Source organism: Octodon degus, unplaced genomic scaffold, assembly GCF_000260255.1.
Source record: "Octodon degus isolate 3935 unplaced genomic scaffold, OctDeg1.0 scaffold00282, whole genome shotgun sequence".
Classification (NCBI taxonomy): domain Eukaryota; kingdom Metazoa; phylum Chordata; class Mammalia; order Rodentia; family Octodontidae; genus Octodon; species Octodon degus.
This window is the reverse complement of record NW_004524858.1, coordinates 1,171,891-1,189,981: the sequence shown is the minus strand read 5'-3', so window position 1 is coordinate 1,189,981 and position 18,091 is coordinate 1,171,891. Positions and strand designations below refer to the sequence as shown.

Sequence of the window (18,091 nt, the reverse complement as noted above, 5' to 3'; positions counted from 1 at the left end):
CCAAGGTGCTGGGAAGGCACTTCACAGGCCGCACCCGCAGTGCCTGGGGCTTCCCTGCTCAGCCTTCCCTGCTCCTCCTGCTCGCTGCTCATGCAGGCTCCTCTCGATCAGCTAAGGAAAAAGCTAGAGTCCACGACGTTATGAAGAAGCTGGGCGTGATGGCGCGGGCCTGTGAGCCCAGCATGCGGGAGGCTGAGGCGGGAGGACTGCTGCAAGTTTGAGAGCAGCCTGGGCTACAAAGTGAGTTCCGGGCCAGTCTAAGATGGACAGCAAGTCCCTGTCTCAAAACGATAAAATCAATAAATAAATATAAAAATGAAAATAAAGGTATGAAGGCAAATCTCTCAATGGTATGAATAGCTGGGCCTACAATGAGAAAATGACCAAACCTACTGAGAAGCACCAGAGACTTTGTTTTCAGATAGGATCTTGCTATGAAGTCCAGGCTGGCCTCAAACTTGATATCGTTCTGCCTCATCCTCCCAAGTGCTAGAAATACAGGCATGCACCAGCAAGCCCAAGAAAATATGTTCACTCCCGCGATGGGACCCAAATGCAGCTTGGAGAATGTTTAGAGGCTAGACCTTTGTCCTACTTTACCCCTCACAACTGAGGGGCAAAGCTGGGCCTAGTGATGCACACCTGTAATCTCAGTACTTAAGAGGCTGATCCAAGAGGATCGCCGTGGGTTCGAGGCCAGCCTGAATAGCCTAGTGAGACTCTGTCTCAAAAAAAGAGAAAAGAATGTGAGTGAAAATAAGGAAGACGAGGCCTGTTCTGCTCCTGTGACTGTGCTCTGCCTTGACCCAACTGGGTGTCCACTTCCCCTTTCTTTGTTTGTCTTTGGGGACAAGGTGCCCGTCCACAGAAGCTCCGCTCCCCTTGTCCAGTCCAAACCGGCTGGGAGTGACCGCAAGGCGCCTTCAACCTTTACCATAATCCACCTGGAGCTTAGTGGCAGCCCCAGTGCCACAACAGCTGACAGTTACCATGACGATGATAGGAAGCAACCATCAAAGCAGAAAGAGGTGGTGTCCACATTCCCTCGCGTCAGCCGCTAACTCTCCGTTTCTTGTATCCCGTATCTGTAACCTCTAGTGCCTCAATGCACAGAGACTGACTGCCAGGTGTTAGCTGTCAGTTCTTGGCCGAGAAAAATGTCTCCTTCGCTGGGGATCACAGTTTGGTCTCTATCGTTTCCATATCTTTTGGGGGTTTTTTGAGACACGGTCTGGCTACATAGCCCAGGCTGGCCTCCACCTTGTGGCGATCCTCCGGCCTCAGCCTCCTCGGGGCTGAGACAACAGGTGCCCCTACCGCGCCTGGCGGTTCCATAATTTTGAAAGGGAAACAGGATTCAGACTGCAGCAGAGTCCTCAGCTTCCTCACCTGCACAGGGCGGCCAGTGTCCGTTTCCACACCCTCTTCTTTCAGTCACCTGAGGGGTCACAGGGAGGCGCACAGGATTTGGGCCTGGAAAGTGCTCTTACAGCAGCACAAACTGACTGCCAAGGTCTCAAAGCAAAGGCGTCCTGCCACCGCGGGACCCCGTTCCGAGCATGGTCCGCAGTCGCCCCCTAGAGGCCGGGCAAGTCCGGCCGCCTCGCAGGCCACGGGTGACCCCGCGGCCGCCATCTTTTTTCCGGGTGGCGACCATCTTGGTAAAGGCAGCGTCCCGGATTTTGCTTACCCCGCCTTTCTGATTCCTCAAATTACAAAGCATACGCAGAGACAAGAGACTCGTGTAATGGTCTCTTTTCAAAGATAAAAATAAACAGCTGGGAACTTTGGTTTGGGTCTCAAGGCCGCGCGCCTTTCCTTTACCAAAGTGTCACCGCGCCAACACGTAGGCGCGCGCCGCCCAACGCCAGTGCGCAGCCTCCACAGTGACGTCAGAGGGGCGCGACCGAGCCGGCGCCGCGGGAAGGAGGTAGGAGCGGCCGCGGCGCGGGCGGAGCCGGGCGCGGGGGGCTGGCGGGCGGTGGGGGTGCCGAGCTTGGGCTCGCGCCCGGCGCGCCCCGGCGGGGCCCTGCGGGACGCGGGCGCTTCTGGCGCCCACTGTCGGCAGGTTCCGAGGGGGCCGTGTCCATTTTTCGGACCTAGGGGACTGAAATCTTGGAAGACGGCGCCGGCGGCGTCTGAGAGGCTGGTGGGCCCGCGCTGCCCCCGAGCAGCTTCCGGTCCGGGGCGCGCACTGGGCGGAGACCAGGGGCCACCTTGCGCTGCCTCCTGCGTTGTGGGGCCGAGAGACCGCGTGCGCCTGGACCCCTTCGAGGGAACCCCGACCTGCCCCCATCTCCTTCCCGCCGCCTGTCAGTCACGGACGCGGGCCTCGTGCCCACCAGCCGAATCGAAGCCCCTTTCCCAGCCTGCCTCCTGCGCGCCACTGCAGGCTCGAATCTTCCCACGCCCAGGTCGGGGGCCTGAACCCAGGGCCTTCGCACTGAGCTGCATCGCAGTCATTTTTCGAAACAAGGTCTCGCTAAGTTTCATGAGCTGGGCTCAAACTTGCAATCCTCCTGCCTCAGCCTCCCAGAATCCTGATGTGCATGAAAGTCGGGGATCTTGCAATGTATGTAGTGTGGGCTAGTATTGAATTCACTGTGTGGCCCCGGAGGCCTCGAACTCAGCGGTGATCGTTGTCCTACCTCAGCCTCCTGAGTGCTGGGATGGCAGGTGTATGCCACCCCGCCCAGTGTCTCACTGTTTAGGCATCTTCGTGTCACCTGTGGGGAGCCCCCTAATGGGCGCGCCCCCACGTGCTTTCATCCAGCCCCAGTGGCACCTGGTAACTCCTGCCAGTCCCAATGACCTCCTTCCATACGCAGTGTACCACACCCACTAGGCGCCCTGTCTGATTTCTTTTTTGGTGGTAGTGGTACCAGAAATTGAACTCAGGGCTTTAAGCTTGCCAGGCAGGCACTGTGTCACTAAGCTACATCCCTGGTTCCCATGTCTTGTGTTTTGAATGGTGTGTCTGTCACCATTTAGCAAAGCAGCAGCATTCATTGGCTGAGGCTGCCATGACAACACCAGACTGGCTTAGTGGCACACACCTGTGATTCCTAGCTGCTCATGCAGGAGGATCTCGAGTTAGAGGCCAGCCTGGGGAACTTAGACCCTGCCTCAGAATAAAAAGGTGTGGTGATGTAGCTCATAAAAAACAGACGAGGTGGGATGGACATCGGCAATAGATTTTTTTTTTTTTAATGTATTTAGGGCAGGGTCTCACTGCGTAGATCAGACTCGTAGTGATTCTCCTGTCCTCAGCCTCCCAAGCGCAGGGATTACAGGCATGTACCACCATGCCCAGTTTCAATCGCTGTCTCAGCGCCCCGGGGGCCAGCATGGCACAGCATGCCGTGCCAGGGATCAAGCCCCTGCCACTGGGGCCGGGGAGATGGCTCAGTGGAGTAAGTGCTTCCCTGGCAAGCGCAAGGACCTGAGTTCAATTCCTGGTTCGGAAAAAAAAAAAAAAAGCCTGCCCGCACTCTGCCTAAGCAGGTGCTTTAGTCCACTGAGCTATCTGGCCAGCCCCAGCAGTATATTTTGGCACAGTCCTAACATTGGGAGATGCCCGGTGGACAGCACCTCCTCATGCCCAACATGACGAGGAGATGGGCCTTTGTCAGATAATCATAAACAGATGGATGTAGTAATGTACACAAGTGCCTCCAGGTTTGTGCTGTCCGAGTCAGGATTCTCCAGAATCTCACCAAAGGCTTCCTGGAGGTGGTGCACTTGAGCAGAGCCTTGAAGTTTAAGCAGGAGTTTACTAGAAAAAGTCAAAGTGCGTGGGGGTGCAGAGTGAGTGCCGAGGTCCTGGGGTGCAAACTTGCCTGCCCTGCACCTAGCATTTGCAGCACAGACTGGAGGGTGGGGGGTGGTCAGGCTTGTGTGTTTTTCCCATCAAGGGGATAGAGTCCCCCATGTCAACACTCAGGAGGCTGAGGCAGGAGGATCTCTTTGAGCTCAATCGTGGTCAGCCTGGGCTCCATAGGAGACCCTGCCTCCAAAAACCAAGACCAAACGGTTTGTCCCGTGTCACGGGAGTCTGAGCTGACCGTCCCCCGCAGCTGCTGAGGGATGCCCAAGAAGTTCCAGGGTGAGAACACCAAGTCGGCGGCCGCCCGTGCACGGAGGGCGGAGGCCAAGGCTGCGGCCGATGCCCAGAAGCAGAAGGAGCTGGAGGATGCGTACTGGAGGGACGAGGACAAACACGTCATGAGGAAGGAGCAGCGTAAGGTGGGCTGGGGCTGGGGCTGGGGCCGTCCAGGCAGGGAGGCCCTCAGCGTGCGCTGCGCCCTGCGAGCCCCGCCTGCAGCCCGGAGGGGTTCCCCAGGTGGAAGAGGATCCCGCCTCCTTGGCAGGCCGCATGCTCACCGCGGCGCCCAGCAGGTGGCGCCCGCGACCGGCCTTGCCAGGGCCTGTCACCAGCCCTCAGCCCCCCTGCTGCACTGGGTCCGGAGACACTTTTTTTAAAATTTATTTGTTTGTTTTGTTTTTGATGGAACCAGGGGTTGAACTCAGGGCCTTGCGCTTGCCAGGCAAGCGCTTATTCTACTGAGCTACCTCCCTGGCCCCTACATTGTTTTATTTTTTTAAAGTTGGGGGGAAAGTTGGGCCAGGAGATAGCTCAATGGCACAGCGCCTGCTAAAATGTTGCTATTTAGTCCAGGTTGGCCTTGAACTTGCAGAGATTCTCTTGCCTCAGCCTCCCCAGTGCTGGAATGACGGTGCGGTGTGCTGTCACACTTAGGTCTTTGTTTAATTTGTTAATTTTATTTTTTGGAGGCAGGGTCTCACTTTGTAGCCTCAACTGGCCTGAACTCTGTAGTCCTTCCTCAGCCTCCTGAATGCTGGGAAGGCAAGTCAGTGCCACCACCGGGGGCTCTTCTTGGCTGCTGTTTTGTTGTTGTTGTTTTGTTTTGTTTTGTTTTGTTTTGTTTTGTTTTTGCTGGCTCAGGCTGCCTTAAGGGCAGGCCTGGTGCGGCATGTGGAGCTGGGGATCGAACCTCGGTCCCTGCACCTGACTGAGTCTGCCCCAGCAGGTGCTTTAAACAACTGAGCTAACCAGCAAGCCTCCTTCGGTTTGTTTGTGTAAGAGCTGGGGTCTCTATGCTGGACTCTGGCTCACTGGCAGGTGGCTTGCCTAGCATGTGGAGGTCCTGGGCTGCACCCCACAGACACTCCTGTGTGCCCCTCACCTCGAAGGAGCTGCGGGGGCAGGCGTGTGTCGCCACCATACACTGGACCCTGGCTGGCGTGAAGCTGTGTGGTGCCGGCCCTACTCGCTGTAGCCTTCTCAGTCCCAAGGCTTGCTGGCCTTCTATAACGAAATAACACAGGCAAGTAGCCTATGAGTGATAGAGGTTTAGTGCGGCGTGGTGGTCCACCCCTCTAATCCCAGCAGCGAGGGAGACTGCGGCAGGAGGTCACACGCAGTCCAGGCAGCTTAGCAAGATCCCATCAGGGAGGGGGCTCCGCGGTGGAGGTTTGCCTGGCATGCTGGGCGCCCTGGGACCTTCCCAGAGTCCCAGAACAGTAGGTTGCACTGAGGGCCAGATCCCAGGTGGAGGCAGCACCCTCTGGTGGGGACTTTGCGTGATGACAGGACCTCTGTGGCAAGACAGGACACCAGTTCAGGTCTCTCCCTCCATTGCAGCCACCAGTGCAGCCACTGGCTTCACCCTCTGCACCCCAAGCGGCCCTAAGCAGCTCCCCAGGCCGCAGCAGGCCTCCTGGGGGAAGAGTTTCCAGTACAGGAGCTTTGGGAACACCACGCCAGCACCAGGGGAGGATGGGACCCTGGGGGCGGCAGCCTCTCCTACATTCAGGGAGCTCACTGTGCTGCCAGCTGGTCCTGGAAAGCAGGCAGCACCTGGCCTCCGCCCGGCCCTTGCCCCTGGAACATGGGGGCTCATGAGAGGCCTGGGAAGATCTTGGAGGCGAAAGAACGCTGTGGGGGAGGGGCAGAGTGGGGGCACACAGCAAAGACCACGGGCACAGGGGGCTGGTGGGCGATGCTGTGCTAGATGCATGGTCCTGAGGCCCTGAGCCCCAAGGGCGTGCTGCCCTGACAGGACGTGAGGCTCGGAGTCGAGGAGAGGCCTGCCCCAGGTGCCTGTGCCCTCCAGAGCAGGGGCCTGGAGGCTGCCTTCACACAGCTTGGCTTTAACACCTTCCCTGTTGGGACTCAGCAGTCCCTCCAGACCAGACCACAGGTGCAGGGACAGACCGCAGAGTCCCAGGCAGGGGTCCCCAGGAGCAGGGGAGCGCTTTGCTGTTCAAGTCCCAGCATTGTTGAGACCATGTCCCACAGGGCAGGTGTCCCCTCCTGCCCCCTCACCTGGGCCTCTAGAGGTTTTGAGGGGTCCACCTAGCTTCAGTAATGCAAGACAGGGGACACTGGGACAGTACACCCCGTTTTCCCAACACTTGGAATCCAAAGCTGACCCTGATGCTGCCTGCCCCACCAGCAGCCAAGCTGCCCCCGGGGTCTGGTTCCTGCCCCAGGACTTCGGCACACACCACGCCCTGCAGCGAGGCGCGCCTGGCTCTCACCTGGCCAGCTCTCCCCTTGGCCCCCGTGGTCCGGTCTGCCCCGCCACGGCTCCCGGGTCAGGGCCTGGGCCGCTCTGTGCTCAGCCCGCCCTGACCCTGCCCACAGGAAGAGAAGGAGAAGCGGCGCCTGGAGCAGCTTGAGCGCAAGAAGGAGACGCAGCGCCTGCTGGAGGAGGAGGACTCGAAGCTCAAGGGCGGGAAGGCGCCCCGGGCCGCGGCACCCAGCAAGGTCACGCGCGCCCAGATCGAGGACTCGCTGCGCCGGGAGCACCAGCACCGCGAGGCCCCTGAGCCAGGTGGGCGGCGGGGCGGAGCGGCGCCCTGTCTCCCCGGAAGTCTAGTCTCTGCTGACCGCCGTCCTTGTCATCCTTACCCCGCCCTTGCCTGCCCCCTACAGAGAAAGCCAAGAGCCACCTGGAGGTGCCGCTGGAGGAGAACGTGAACCGCCGGGTGCAGGAGGAGGGTAGCGTGGAGGCGCGCACTATCGAGGACGCCATCGCTGTACTCAGGTAGCTGGGGCGGGGAGCGGGGCTAGGACTGGGGGGAACTGGGACCTTGGTCGGGCCGGGCTCTCCCGGCTGAGCCCAGGTCTAGCTGATGCGCCCCCTGTCTGCTGCAGCGTGGCGGAGGAGGCCGACCGGCACCCCGAGCGACGCATGCGGGCGGCCTTCACAGCCTTCGAGGAGGCCCAGCTCCCTCGGCTCAAGCAGGAGAACCCCAACATGCGGCTGTCGCAGCTGAAGCAGCTGTTGAAGAAGGAATGGCTGCGCTCCCCGGAGAACCCCATGAACCAGCGGGCCGTGCCCTTCAATGCCCCCAAGTGAGACCAGAACTGAGAACGCTGCCACCCCTTCTGGCAGTGCAGGCCGACACGCTGTTCGCCCTCCCGCTGGCTCAGCCAGTAGGATCGGAGAGCATTGCCGGCCCTGGCACCATCACTGCCGCCTTGGGACAGAGGGTCCCCCCTCCTCGGTGACACCTCACCTGGTGGGGGTTCATCCCCCCATCTGAGCACCCAATAAAGGCAAGGGAGGCTACGCGAGGCCCTTGTGCCCTTGATCCCTCTGAGGGAGGGGAGGGACTGGTCTGGGTGGGGAAAGCAAAGCCCCGCCTCGGGCCCTTGGGCAGTCAGTGGCATAAACCCCTACAAAATGCGACTAAAGACGGTGCCCAATCCGTCTAGGCAATCCTGACATCCTAGCATCTAGAAAGTTGAAGCAGGAGGCTCGCGCCGAGTTCAAGGCCAGCTTGGGCTGTGTAGTGAGGTCCTTTCTCAAAAAAGAAAAGAAAATGCCTAGGCTTGGTTGTGTGGAGAACCTAGACCCGGTGCCTGGAAATGGCAGGTCCCTGAGGGGGGTTTGGCGAGGAGCCTCCCACGTGCGGTAGTCGGGACCCTGGTGGTAGGGGCCAGAGGAGCGCCAGGTCAGTATGGGCTGGGCCGGGGATACAGTGCAGAGGCACGTCGGGAAGTGGTCAAGCGAGACCAGGGGCAGGTGGGAGCCGGGGCGGGCGCGGGAGGGAGGCCAGCCGCGCGAGGCGAAGTCTGCCGAAGCCCTGCGGGGAGCGCGGGCCGGAATAAAGATAAAGCTCAAGCCGGAAGCCAGAGGATCGCCGTCCCCTCACACCTAAAGACAAAAGCGGTTCGTTTGCTCCTTTTCGCACAAAGCCCCTTCTCGTGCCAGCTATGTCCCGCACAATCCCGAGTCTGCGCATGCGCGCCAGCAGCAGGGAATCCCCGATTCGGGAGGGGGCGTGAGAGGGGAGTTCCTTGCGTGCGGAGCCCTCCGCGCGCGCGTTGCCAGGACGACCGGGCGGGGCCGAGGGGCCTCCAGTCGCGCACTGCGCCTGCGTTGGGATTGCCCGCTTCACGCGCCAGGGCTTTCCCTTCGCGCGCTGCAGCCGTGGGGAAGGGAGGTCGGGTGCGCGGCGCATGCGTGGGCCCCCACCCTTCTCCCCCTCCGCCCTAGGGGCCGGGGAATCCTTTCCCGCCGTACTGCGCAGTGGGGGGTGGGGCGGGGAAACCGGCTTAAACCGGAGTGGGGTTCACCAAGGAGGTGGCGGAGGAGGGCGCACAAGCAGGGTCTTTCCCAGGTTCCCGCTCCGGCACCCTCCGTCGCCTTGACAACCGGGCGCGCGGGCTGCTTTGCGGGGGCGGGGGCGGGGGCGGGGGCGGCTTCGGGGAAGCCAGGCAGCTCTACGCGTGCGCGGGGCTGCGAGCGCGGGCCGGGGTTCCCCTCCTGCGCCCTAGGGACCCCGAGGCAGGCGGAGGAAGGGACCACGCGGCGAGGAGTGGGGATGAGGCTGCTAGTGGCGGGGAGGCTGAACGCGGTGGGGGTGGGGAGAGAACAAAGGGAGAGACAGCAAAAAGGAGGGGGTTGGGGGGAGGGGAGCGACCTCGAAGGGGAGAGGGACAAAGAGACCTGGGAGGGGACCCCGGGCTGTGCGCCGGCCGCCGCTTCTCCATCCCCTCCCAGCAGCTCGCCTTTCCGGGCCAGAGAGCCAGGGGCCTGGGTCCCTCCTTCAGGTTTGCAGAAATAGACTCAAAAGAAATGACTGGGCGCCCTTTTGAACTTGATTTTTAGTTAAGCGATTCCGTGCCCCACGTCTCCTGTCGCCGGAGTCCTGAACTCAGCCCGAGCCGCAACCTGGCCGGCGGGAAACACACACGGACATCCGCATCCCGAGACCTGCCGGCCCTGCACCCCTAAGCCCCGAGCACCCTGCTTCGGTTGGGCTCTGCTCGCAGAAGAGAGCGGGAGGGACCGGTTGATTTACCAGCGCTGACAGCTGTGTCCCCGTCCCTTGGGGCATCCACCCAGCCTTTGTCTCTCTCAACAAAGCAATTTCTCTTTCATCCTTTCCTGGGGTAGTAGAAGATAATAAAACACCAAGGAAGCTAATGAAAGGGCTAAAGGGCAGCCCCCAAGGGACCCGGACCCGAGCCGGCCCCAGCGCTGCCCTGAACACTGCTTTTCTTCCAGCTTCCCGCCGAAGTTGTCCCCTCCAGCCTGGCTCAGCGGCCAGGTGGACCGTTTTCCCAGAGGCTGACACTACACGGGCTTAGCGACCTCGGTAGGAAACTTGGGGACCTGGCTCGAATTGGATTCCCGCCACGTCCTCAGGGCCGTCCTCCGGATTCCGGACCGCCCCTGGGTGGTGTGGAGTCAGAAGCCGCCCCTGCTCCCATTAGCACCCTGACCCTGAGTCCCTCGTTCCCTGGGCAGGAGAAAGGTGAAGAAAGCGTTGATCAGATCGCCCCAGGCCTGCGAGCAGCAAGAACAAAAACCTGGGCGACGCGTCCAAGGCTGGGGCGCCTAACCCAGCGAGGCGTCCTTGGACGGGGCGAGAGGGGATCAGGGTGAGAAGATGCAGAAATTCAGGCCCCTGGATCCGAGGCTAGGCGTGGCCGGGTGGTTCTGGAGCGGGCGCAGGGCCTGGCACATGGGGTAGAGGGGGCAAGGATTGTGGGGCCTGAGAAAAGCCAAGGTGCGCCCTATGGTGTGGGAAGGAGGGAGACGGAGTCGGCTTGCGGGGCAAGGATGTGACCTGTCACAGAGACAGAAATCTGTTATGCGCCACAGAGACGAACAGCGCAGACAGGACTAGTTTTGGGACCGGGGAGAGATCAGAGGCTGTACAGGGGCGATTTGGGAGTCCGCAGGGTGCGCAAGGGCAGCAGAGCCCTTGCCACCGGGTCCTTCTGATTTTTTCTTGCGTCTGATGTCGGCTCCGGATGCTGGGTGGTGCCCCCGTCCTCCTAATCTCTGCCCCTGGAGCCTTCTTTGTTCCCCGTCCCTGCCCGCTAGCCAGGCGGGTGGCGCTCGAGCGCGTGCTCACACGATGGGAGGGGTCCCCGGCCGACGGGCGCGTGAAATCCCCGTCGTTCCCCGCCCCCTGCCCGGGAACCGCGGAGCGTTCCACCGAGGCTCCGGGCTAGGGGCCCAGGAAGGGGAGGTTATTTTTAGAATATTTGGAAGAAAAGAGGAAAAAAAATTTTTTTAAGACAAGAAAAAAAGAATGGAGGCGCGCGGAGCCTCCCGGCTGCCAGGAGGAAACCCCTGTAGCCTAAGCCGTCGCCGCAGAAGGTGGGTGGGCATTCAGGCGAGGGAGGGGGCTGCAAAGGGACCCGTAGAGCGGCTGGGCCCAAGAGTGGCTGCTGACTTTCGTGGGTCCGGCTCAGCCAAGGTCGCCTCCCAGATTCCAGCGCCCCCCCGCCAAGCCCTGATGACCAGACCCCAGGGGCCTCACTGCTGTCCTTCGGCACAGTGACCTTCAGCGGGGTCGTACCACACCTCCAACGCGCTCGGAGGAGTCCCCGATTGCGCAGGGGCAGGGGGCGTCCCCGGCCCAGCGTGGACAGAGAAGTTTCTGGGCTTTGTTTCCTGGTCGCCAGACTCCTCCTTCCTCGCGGGGACCCCCCAACCCGGCGAGATCACCAGCGGCCCTGAGCCCCCGGGCGCCCAAGTCTCCTAGCAGGCCCCAGAGCGCGCAGGGATGGACCGGGCTGGCATGAACACGATGCGGGGGGATTCTGATTTCCTGCCTCTCCCCTCCCGGCTCCGTCTCCTCCTGGCACACCGGATCAGCCCGGAGCCAGGGGACAGCGTGCTCCGTGAGGCCCGGGCGCCGGGCAATGCCGGGGCTCCGCTCTCCTGGCCTTAGTTTCCCCAGTTGTAAACTGCGCGCCTGCGTCGGCAGCCGCAGAGGCCCTCCCAGCCTGGGGAGCCTCTCGGATTCGCTGTCATGGCCCTAGGAGGGCTGGGGCGGGATAGAGGGGATCCCCTCCCCTCCGCTCCCCTCTCTTCCTCGCCCTCCTCCTCCCCTCCTCTCCCTGCGCGGTAACCGCCTCCCGCCTGTGCGCTTGGCTGTGTGCTCCGAGGCGCGGGCTCCGCGGCAGGCGCTCCGGGTGAGTGGACAGCAGCGAAGGCGAGGCGGGGGTCCCAGTCTGACCCCCTATTCTTCGTGGGCGGGGGCACGGGGGTTCCTTGTGTCCCCCCCTAACGTGGACCCCACCCCTAGGTCATAGGAGGGGGAGGCTCCCGCGCCAGGCTGGGGACGCAGAGGGAGGAGGGCGGGGACCTGGGGACTCCCTTTTGTAGGGGGCTGGGCCCCCACTGCCCGCTCGCCCTCCCTGTCTCTTCCGCGTGCCGGGGATTCCCTGGGCTGCCCCTCTCCGCAGAGGGAGGATCCCCGACCCGCCGGCCACTGTGCACCATCCACCCGGTTTCCCACTCCCACTGGAGTGGGGGCGGCGGCTGAGGCCCCAGAGGGTGGCGCCCGCCCAAGGTCACCCAGTAGCGGTGGAGCTTGGACACAGGGGCAGGTGCGGGGTAGTCTCCAGCCTCAGGGCCCGGCTGCCAGGGTCCCCAGCGGGTTGTCTGCTGCCTGGCTCTGGAGCTCAGTGTGGGGTGTGAGACCTGGGGCGCCCTCTGTCTCCATCCCGAGCTCTGAGACCTCCCCTTTCCTTGTCGGCTCCCTGGCCCCTTGGTGTCTTGTCCCTCAACCCCAGGGGTAGCGTGGAGCTCTAGGCAGAAGCGATCCTGGAGGCCAGGGGTTAGGAGGAAGGGGCCACCAGGCCAACCTCAGAGCTAGCTCCAGCCCAGTCGGGTCTCAGCTGGGTCCCAGACAGGTCCCGGCCTGGTGCTTAAGTTCACCGCTGTTCTGCCCCCCACCCCCACCTGCCTTTCCCAACATAGGCATGGGAGCGGATGTGTGAGGACACAGCAGGCATCCAACGGGGATCAGGACGACTGCTCACCCTGGGTCGGCCTGGGGCGTGCAGGGTCACGGACTCTAAGTTCCTGATGCTCCAAGGTGACCCCTGTCATTACAAGGGGTCGGTGCACTGAGTCTCCCCACTCCCAGGGCCCGGCCCCCTGCCTCATTTCTGCGTCTGCTGCACACAGGTCTCCTGAGGAAGATCCAGTGGGACAGAAGGGGACAGGCCTGGGGCAGCAGCACAGTGAGGAAAACCCTACACTCCAGGGTGAGTGATGCACGCACTTGGGCCACTGGTGGTGGGGAACAAGCACCAGGAAACAGTATCAGTGGCCAAACAGCAGCGAGGGATTTCAGGAGCCCCGAAGGTCCCCCCTACTTCTGTCACAGGACACCCAGAGAAGCTGTGTGACCTGGCCAGTGTCGCACAGCCAGAAGGACAGAGTTAAATCAGCTCTGCAGGATCCACATACAGTCCTTCTACACCTGTCCCCTGTGATTGCTGACTGACCTCTGGAATAAGCAGGGAGCTGCTCAGGGGGGTGTGGTGGTCATTTGGCCAATCAACAAACACCGAGGAGTTAGTTACAGTGTGTCAGTCCCTGGGCTGAGCACTGGGAACATGGCAAGACTGAGCCAGGTCCAGGACAGCCCTGTGGGGTTTCTTGGGACATCAGTTAAGAAAGTGAGGAAAATATAATACAGACGTATGTTAGAGAACGGCCAGCGGAGGCCACACACAGGGGCACACACCTATAATCCCAGCCACTTTGGAGACTGAGGCAGGAGACTCCCAAATTCCAGGCAACTCTGCCTGGGCACCTTAGCAAGGCCCTGTTTCAGAATTTAAAGTCGGGAGAGGTCGGTGTAGAAGGTGTTGCTAGCATGGTGAGGCCCTGGGCTGCGTCTCCACTACCAAAAGGAAAAGAAAAGAAAGAAGAGTAAGCAGGAGAGGACAGTCTGCAGGTGGTTTGAGAGGCCTCTCTAGGAAGGTGACCACAAGCCGCGATCTGAAGGGGAGCTGCCTGGGCTGGAGATGCGGGAGCAGCGTGTGCAAGGGTCGGAGGTCAGAACGGGCTTGGCTCCCTGTGTGTGGCACTAGGGGTTGGGTCCAGGGCCTTTGCACTCAGCTACAGTCCCACATCCCTGGCTCACTTTTCCTTCCCTTCTTCCTTCCCTCCTTTCTTCCTTCTTTCTTTCTTTCTTTCTTTTTTTAAATTTTGAGATAAGCATTTCTGCCAAGTCACTAAGTTTCTCAGGCTGGGCTTTAACTTGGAATCTTTCTGCCTCAGCCTCCCAGAGTGCTAGGATCACAGGCCAGTGCTTCCAAACCCAGCTGCGTTTGGCATATTTAAGGCTGCTGAGGGTGTGGGTGTGGCTGCAACAGAGTGAACCCTGAGAAGAGAGGGGGTACCGAGGAGCAGACAGGGTGGCAGGGAGGGACCTCGGCCGGGTGGTGGCCAGCAGGAGCCGCAGAAGGCTGGGAGATGGCTCACTAGAATAAGCGCTTGCCTGGCAAGCGAAAGGGCCTGAGTTCAATCTCCAGTTCTGCCAAAAAAAATAAATAAATAAAAGATGATGTCAGAGTCCCAGGGGTTGCTGCAGAGGACAGGGACCATGAGGGCAAGAGTGGCACTGTCAGAGGCTGCAGTGTCACAGGCAGTGTCACGGGCGGCGTCCATTGCGTCGGCCAGGATGAGAGACAGAGAGTCCGGGATCTGTCCTCAGGTGGGAGCCGCACAGGCACAAAATGTGGCAGGGACTGGGAGGAGGGGTTGGGACCTCCACGGGCGGAGCCTGGAGAAGGGCTCTGTGGTCCAAGCCACAGCCTTGCAGGGTCTCCTTGTCTGCATGCTGCGGGGCCACCAGGAGTCTCTTGGCACTCAGCACTGGAGCTACAAGCTGGGTTGGTGTGCACGCCTGGAATCCGGCACTTAGAGGCTGAGGCAGGAGGACCACAGCAAGCTGGAGGCCAGCCTGGGCTACATAGCGAGAGCCTGCCTGGAAAACAAACACAAGCAAACACAAAACCAGAGAGAAAAACAAACAAACAAGTGACTTCAAACAGGTGGCTGGAGAGACAGAAGTTTATCCTCCTGGTGTCCTGGAGGCCGGAAGCCCAAAAGCCATTGCCCTTGGAAGCCCCCATGATCCTCCCTCTCAGCCTCCAGGCCTCCAGGTGTTCCTCGGCCTCCTCCGCTCCTGGCTGATTGTCACTGTGCCTTCTCCCCATGTCTCCGTATTGTCACATGGCTTTCCTTATGGACACCCTAGCCAGACACAGTGGACACACACGTAGAACCAACTACTACAGGGGCTGAGGTGGGAGGATTCTAAGTTCAAGCCCAGCCTGGGAAATTCAGGGAGAACGTGTCTTTTTTTTGAACCAAGGATTGAACTCAGACCTTTGTGCTTGCCAGGCAAACGCTTATTCTACTGAGCTATCTTCCCGGCCTGAGGATAGGTCTTAAAAAAGGAAAGCATAATTATGTATAACTAAAATGCACGAAAAATTTTCTTAAAGAAAAATAAAGAATAAAGGACTTGGGATTGAAACCCAAGAAAGAGCCCCCATCCTCCATGAGATTAGAGTTTACCCTATGCACTGTTTTTTTGTTTTTGTCCCCCCCCCCTTTTTTTTTTTTTTTTTTTTTTTTTTTTTTTTTTTTTTTTTTGCCTTTTTGAAACAGGGTCTTGCTATATAGTTCAGGCTGGCCTTGAGCTCACTTTGTAGCCCAGGCTGCTCTGGAACTTGCAGCAGTCCTCCTGCATCAGCCTCCTGAGTGCTGGGATCAAAGGTATGCACCACCACACCTGGTTTTGCTTTGTTTTTGAGACAGGATCCTTATATGCAGCCCAGGCTGGCCTTGAACTCATGGCAGATCTCCTGCCTTCACCTCCTTAGTGATGGAGTGACAGGTGTGCACCCCCACACCTGGGGTGACCACTTATCTGCAAAGACCCTGTTTCCAGGCAACATACTATTCTGCAGTTCTATGGGAGTGCCCCAAATTTAGGGGGACGCTGTCCAAACCAGCCACGTAGCAGGACACTGGAGTCAAGCAGTTGTCCCCAAGGTAGAAAGTGTCACCAGAGGTGTCCCAGCCAGAGTGCCTGGAGGGAGGGGACCAGGTATCTGGGGCAGGACAAACCCCTGGCCTGTGTTGCAGGCACCCTGCCCCCATGACGCCCTCTCAGGGTCAATGCAGCCTCAGGCAGCCCTCTATTTGTCTCCAGTGTGGCCTGTGTGTGTTTCTGGCCTGTTTCGCTGGTCTTTTTGCATGCCCTTCCATCCTGCCCCACCTAAAGTGTTCTGGGGTCCTCCAGACTCTGCTTCCTCCCTTTGTGAAGTTACTTATTTTTCATTCATTCATTCATTCATTCATTCATTCATTCATTCATTCATTCTGTGGTACAGCAAGTTGAACCCAGGGCCTTTACACTGAGCTACATCTTCAGTCTTTAAAAAAAAAAAATCCATTTTGAGATACAGTCTCAGGCTGCTGTGGTTCCATCCCCAGAGATAGTCTCAGTGACTAAGTTGCCTAGGCAAGGGGCCAGGGAAATGGCTCAGTAGAATAAGTACTTGCCTGGCAAGCGCAAGGGCCTGAGTTCAATCCCTGGTTCAAAGTTGCCTAGGCAAGGCTCCAGCTTGAACTCTTCCTGTTTCAGCCTTCTGCATACTGGGGCGACAGGCATGCACCACCACACCCCGCTAGTGTTTGCTGTCCCTAGAGGCCTGAGCAGCATCTCTAGCTAAAGACCCCCCATCCCTGGTCCTGTTTCCTCTTTTTCTGTTGGTTTTAGAGGGGTTGCAAGGATGGAAGTCAGGGCCCCAACCCTTCAGGACACACCAAGCCCCCTCCTTTGGAGAAGGCCACCCCCTCCTGGAGGACACCAGCAGGGAGGAGGGGCGGGTCCACAGGCTCAGACTCTGGCCCTTGGTGTGTGGATGAAAGAGGAAATGTTGACAAGGCTTTCTGTTCGATGGTGGGAACAGAGGTGGCCAGGCCACCTCTGGCTCAGGCCACAGCCCCTGGGCAGGAAGGACGGAGGTTCCCAGGTGGCTGTGGAGGCCACTTTTGTGAATTTCTCTTTCTAGGCCAGCCTGGAGCTCAGCTGTAAAAGCTTCCCCAGGGCAGGGGCTCCAAGGAGGGCCAAATGAGGGGCAGGGTGTTGGCCGGGGTGGATGGCTCTTTCACTGGTATGCAAAAGACTGTGTAAAACTTGCAATTTCAAGGGCTGGCCTGATAGCTCAGCGGACTAAAGCTCCTGCTTAGGTAGAGCTCAGCAGCCAGAATCTCCCTGGTGTACTGTGCCGGCCTGGCACAGGGTGTGCGCTGAGCCAGCAATGGAGACTGGGCTTGGTGGCACGTGCACCTGTAATTCCACCACTTGGGAGGCTGAAAACAGGAGTATCACTAGGAGTCTGATCTGCATAGTGAAACCCTGTAGACCCTGTAGACCCTGTCCTAAATACAGAAACTTGAAATTCCAGCACTTTGGGAGGCTGAGGCAGGAGGGTCACAGTGGGGGGGGGATTTAGCAAGACCTTGTCCCAAAATAAACAGTAAAAAGGGTTGGGAATGGAGCTCAGTAGTACTAAGCTCAGTCCCCAGTACTACTAAAAAAAGATGGCATGGGAAAGAAAGAATAGGATGAGGGAGAACTGGGGGATGTTGGGAGTGGTGACAGCTCCTCTCACTGTCGCCAGGGCCTAGTCCTGTCCCACCCCTCCCTGGGCACGGCCAGGGGCTCCCAGGCCTCCTCTCCCTGATGCTGTTACCAGTTCCAATGAGGCTGGGAGTGGGGAGGGAACGGGTCCCCTGTGTGACCGTGGGCCCTGGGTGTCACCTGCCCTCTGAAGTCATTAGCCCTCTCATTCACCCGCTCATTCATTCATTCATTCCTGCTGTTTCTGAGCGCAGCCCAGTGAACAAAGCAAGGCAGCACTCATTCCCGACAACACAGGCTGAGGCTCAGGGCCAGGAAGAAAACAGAAGGGGGTCAAGAAAGAGAGGGGAGCTCCGAGGAGGGGAGCTCCCACCCCGGGACAGAGCTGACACAGTCACCCTGGCACTGCTGCAGGGACAGGCCTTGGCAGGCACCCCAGCTCCGTCCAAGGGTGGGCTCCTGAGGCCCGTGGGTTCTCTGGGTCCTGGGGAAAGAGGTTGCATGTCAGTGACCGCTCGGCTCTTGTATCCCAGGTTCCTGGGGCCCCTGCCCTCTGCCATTGTAGGTTTAGTTGTTTGGGGGCACATGACTGGGGTCCCTGATGTGAGCAGGCATCTCTTTCCAAAGGTGGCCTCCACCATTCTCAGTAGACACCCCACAAGCCTCCATTCCCCGCCTGGCCGCACCCTGTTCCCCCAGCTCAGACTTCGTGGGGACCCATCGGGTCACTTGGTCAAGTTGTCCTTGTGGGGCGCCTAGCCCCCAGGCACGCAGGGGTAAGGGGCAGCTGAAGTTAGAAGATTCAGTGTGTGGGGAAAGGAAGGGTAGTGAGGGGTTCCCAGGGCTGGCTGTGGCTTTACTGGGGTCACCCCCATCCCGGTCACGCGGACGTAGACAGCTTGGGAGACCAAGCACGCGACGCGAGGGGGGAAGGCCCTGAGCAGGCGCCCAAGAGCGTGGGATCTTTAAATGTAGGCGGGCCTTCGGGGGTCGGCGGGGGCGGGGTCATCATAAGATCTACCAATCAGCGGTGGCGTTCGTGCTGCCCCGCCTCTCGCTCCCTCCCAGCGGGGCGGGCGCTCGCCCCCCGGCCCGGGCCGCACCTTGGGCGGCGGGGGATGCGGCGGCCGCCCCC

At 59.9% G+C, this 18,091-nt stretch overlaps 2 protein-coding genes across 5 annotated transcripts in view; both read left to right on the top strand.

Moving 5' to 3' along the window:
* Positions 1–1,890: 1,890 nt before the first annotated feature.
* Positions 1,891–7,607, top strand: Ccdc124 (coiled-coil domain containing 124). Its single transcript, XM_004646864.2, has 5 exons — positions 1,891–1,930; positions 4,077–4,245; positions 6,671–6,860; positions 6,962–7,073; positions 7,184–7,607. The coding sequence occupies exons 2-5, from the start codon at positions 4,087–4,089 to the stop codon at positions 7,386–7,388; spliced, it is 666 nt and encodes a 221-aa protein (XP_004646921.1). The 5' UTR covers positions 1,891–1,930; positions 4,077–4,086; the 3' UTR covers positions 7,389–7,607.
* A 3,788-nt stretch (positions 7,608–11,395) lies between these two features.
* Positions 11,396–18,091, top strand: part of Kcnn1 (potassium calcium-activated channel subfamily N member 1) — a 19,892-nt gene continuing 13,196 nt past the window's right edge. For 3 of the 4 annotated variants that reach the window (XR_002819285.1, XR_002819284.1, XM_023707219.1), the window contains exon 1: positions 12,471–12,550. The gene's annotated coding sequence lies outside the window, so the exon portion shown is untranslated. Of the gene's footprint in view, positions 11,471–12,470; positions 12,551–18,091 lie in introns of those variants that run through there. The other variant, XM_023707220.1, reaches the window with a different exon arrangement.

Bases quoted from the DNA above. Each gene is read 5' to 3' on its own strand.
- Ccdc124 (XM_004646864.2), top strand. From the start codon at position 4,087: ATGCCCAAGAAGTTCCAGGGTGAGAACACCAAGTCGGCGGCCGCCCGT. The intron at 6,861-6,961 runs GTGGGCGGCGGG...TGCCCCCTACAG, and splicing joins CCGCGAGGCCCCTGAGCCAG to AGAAAGCCAAGAGCCACCTG. The intron at 7,074-7,183 runs GTAGCTGGGGCG...TGTCTGCTGCAG, and splicing joins GACGCCATCGCTGTACTCAG to CGTGGCGGAGGAGGCCGACC.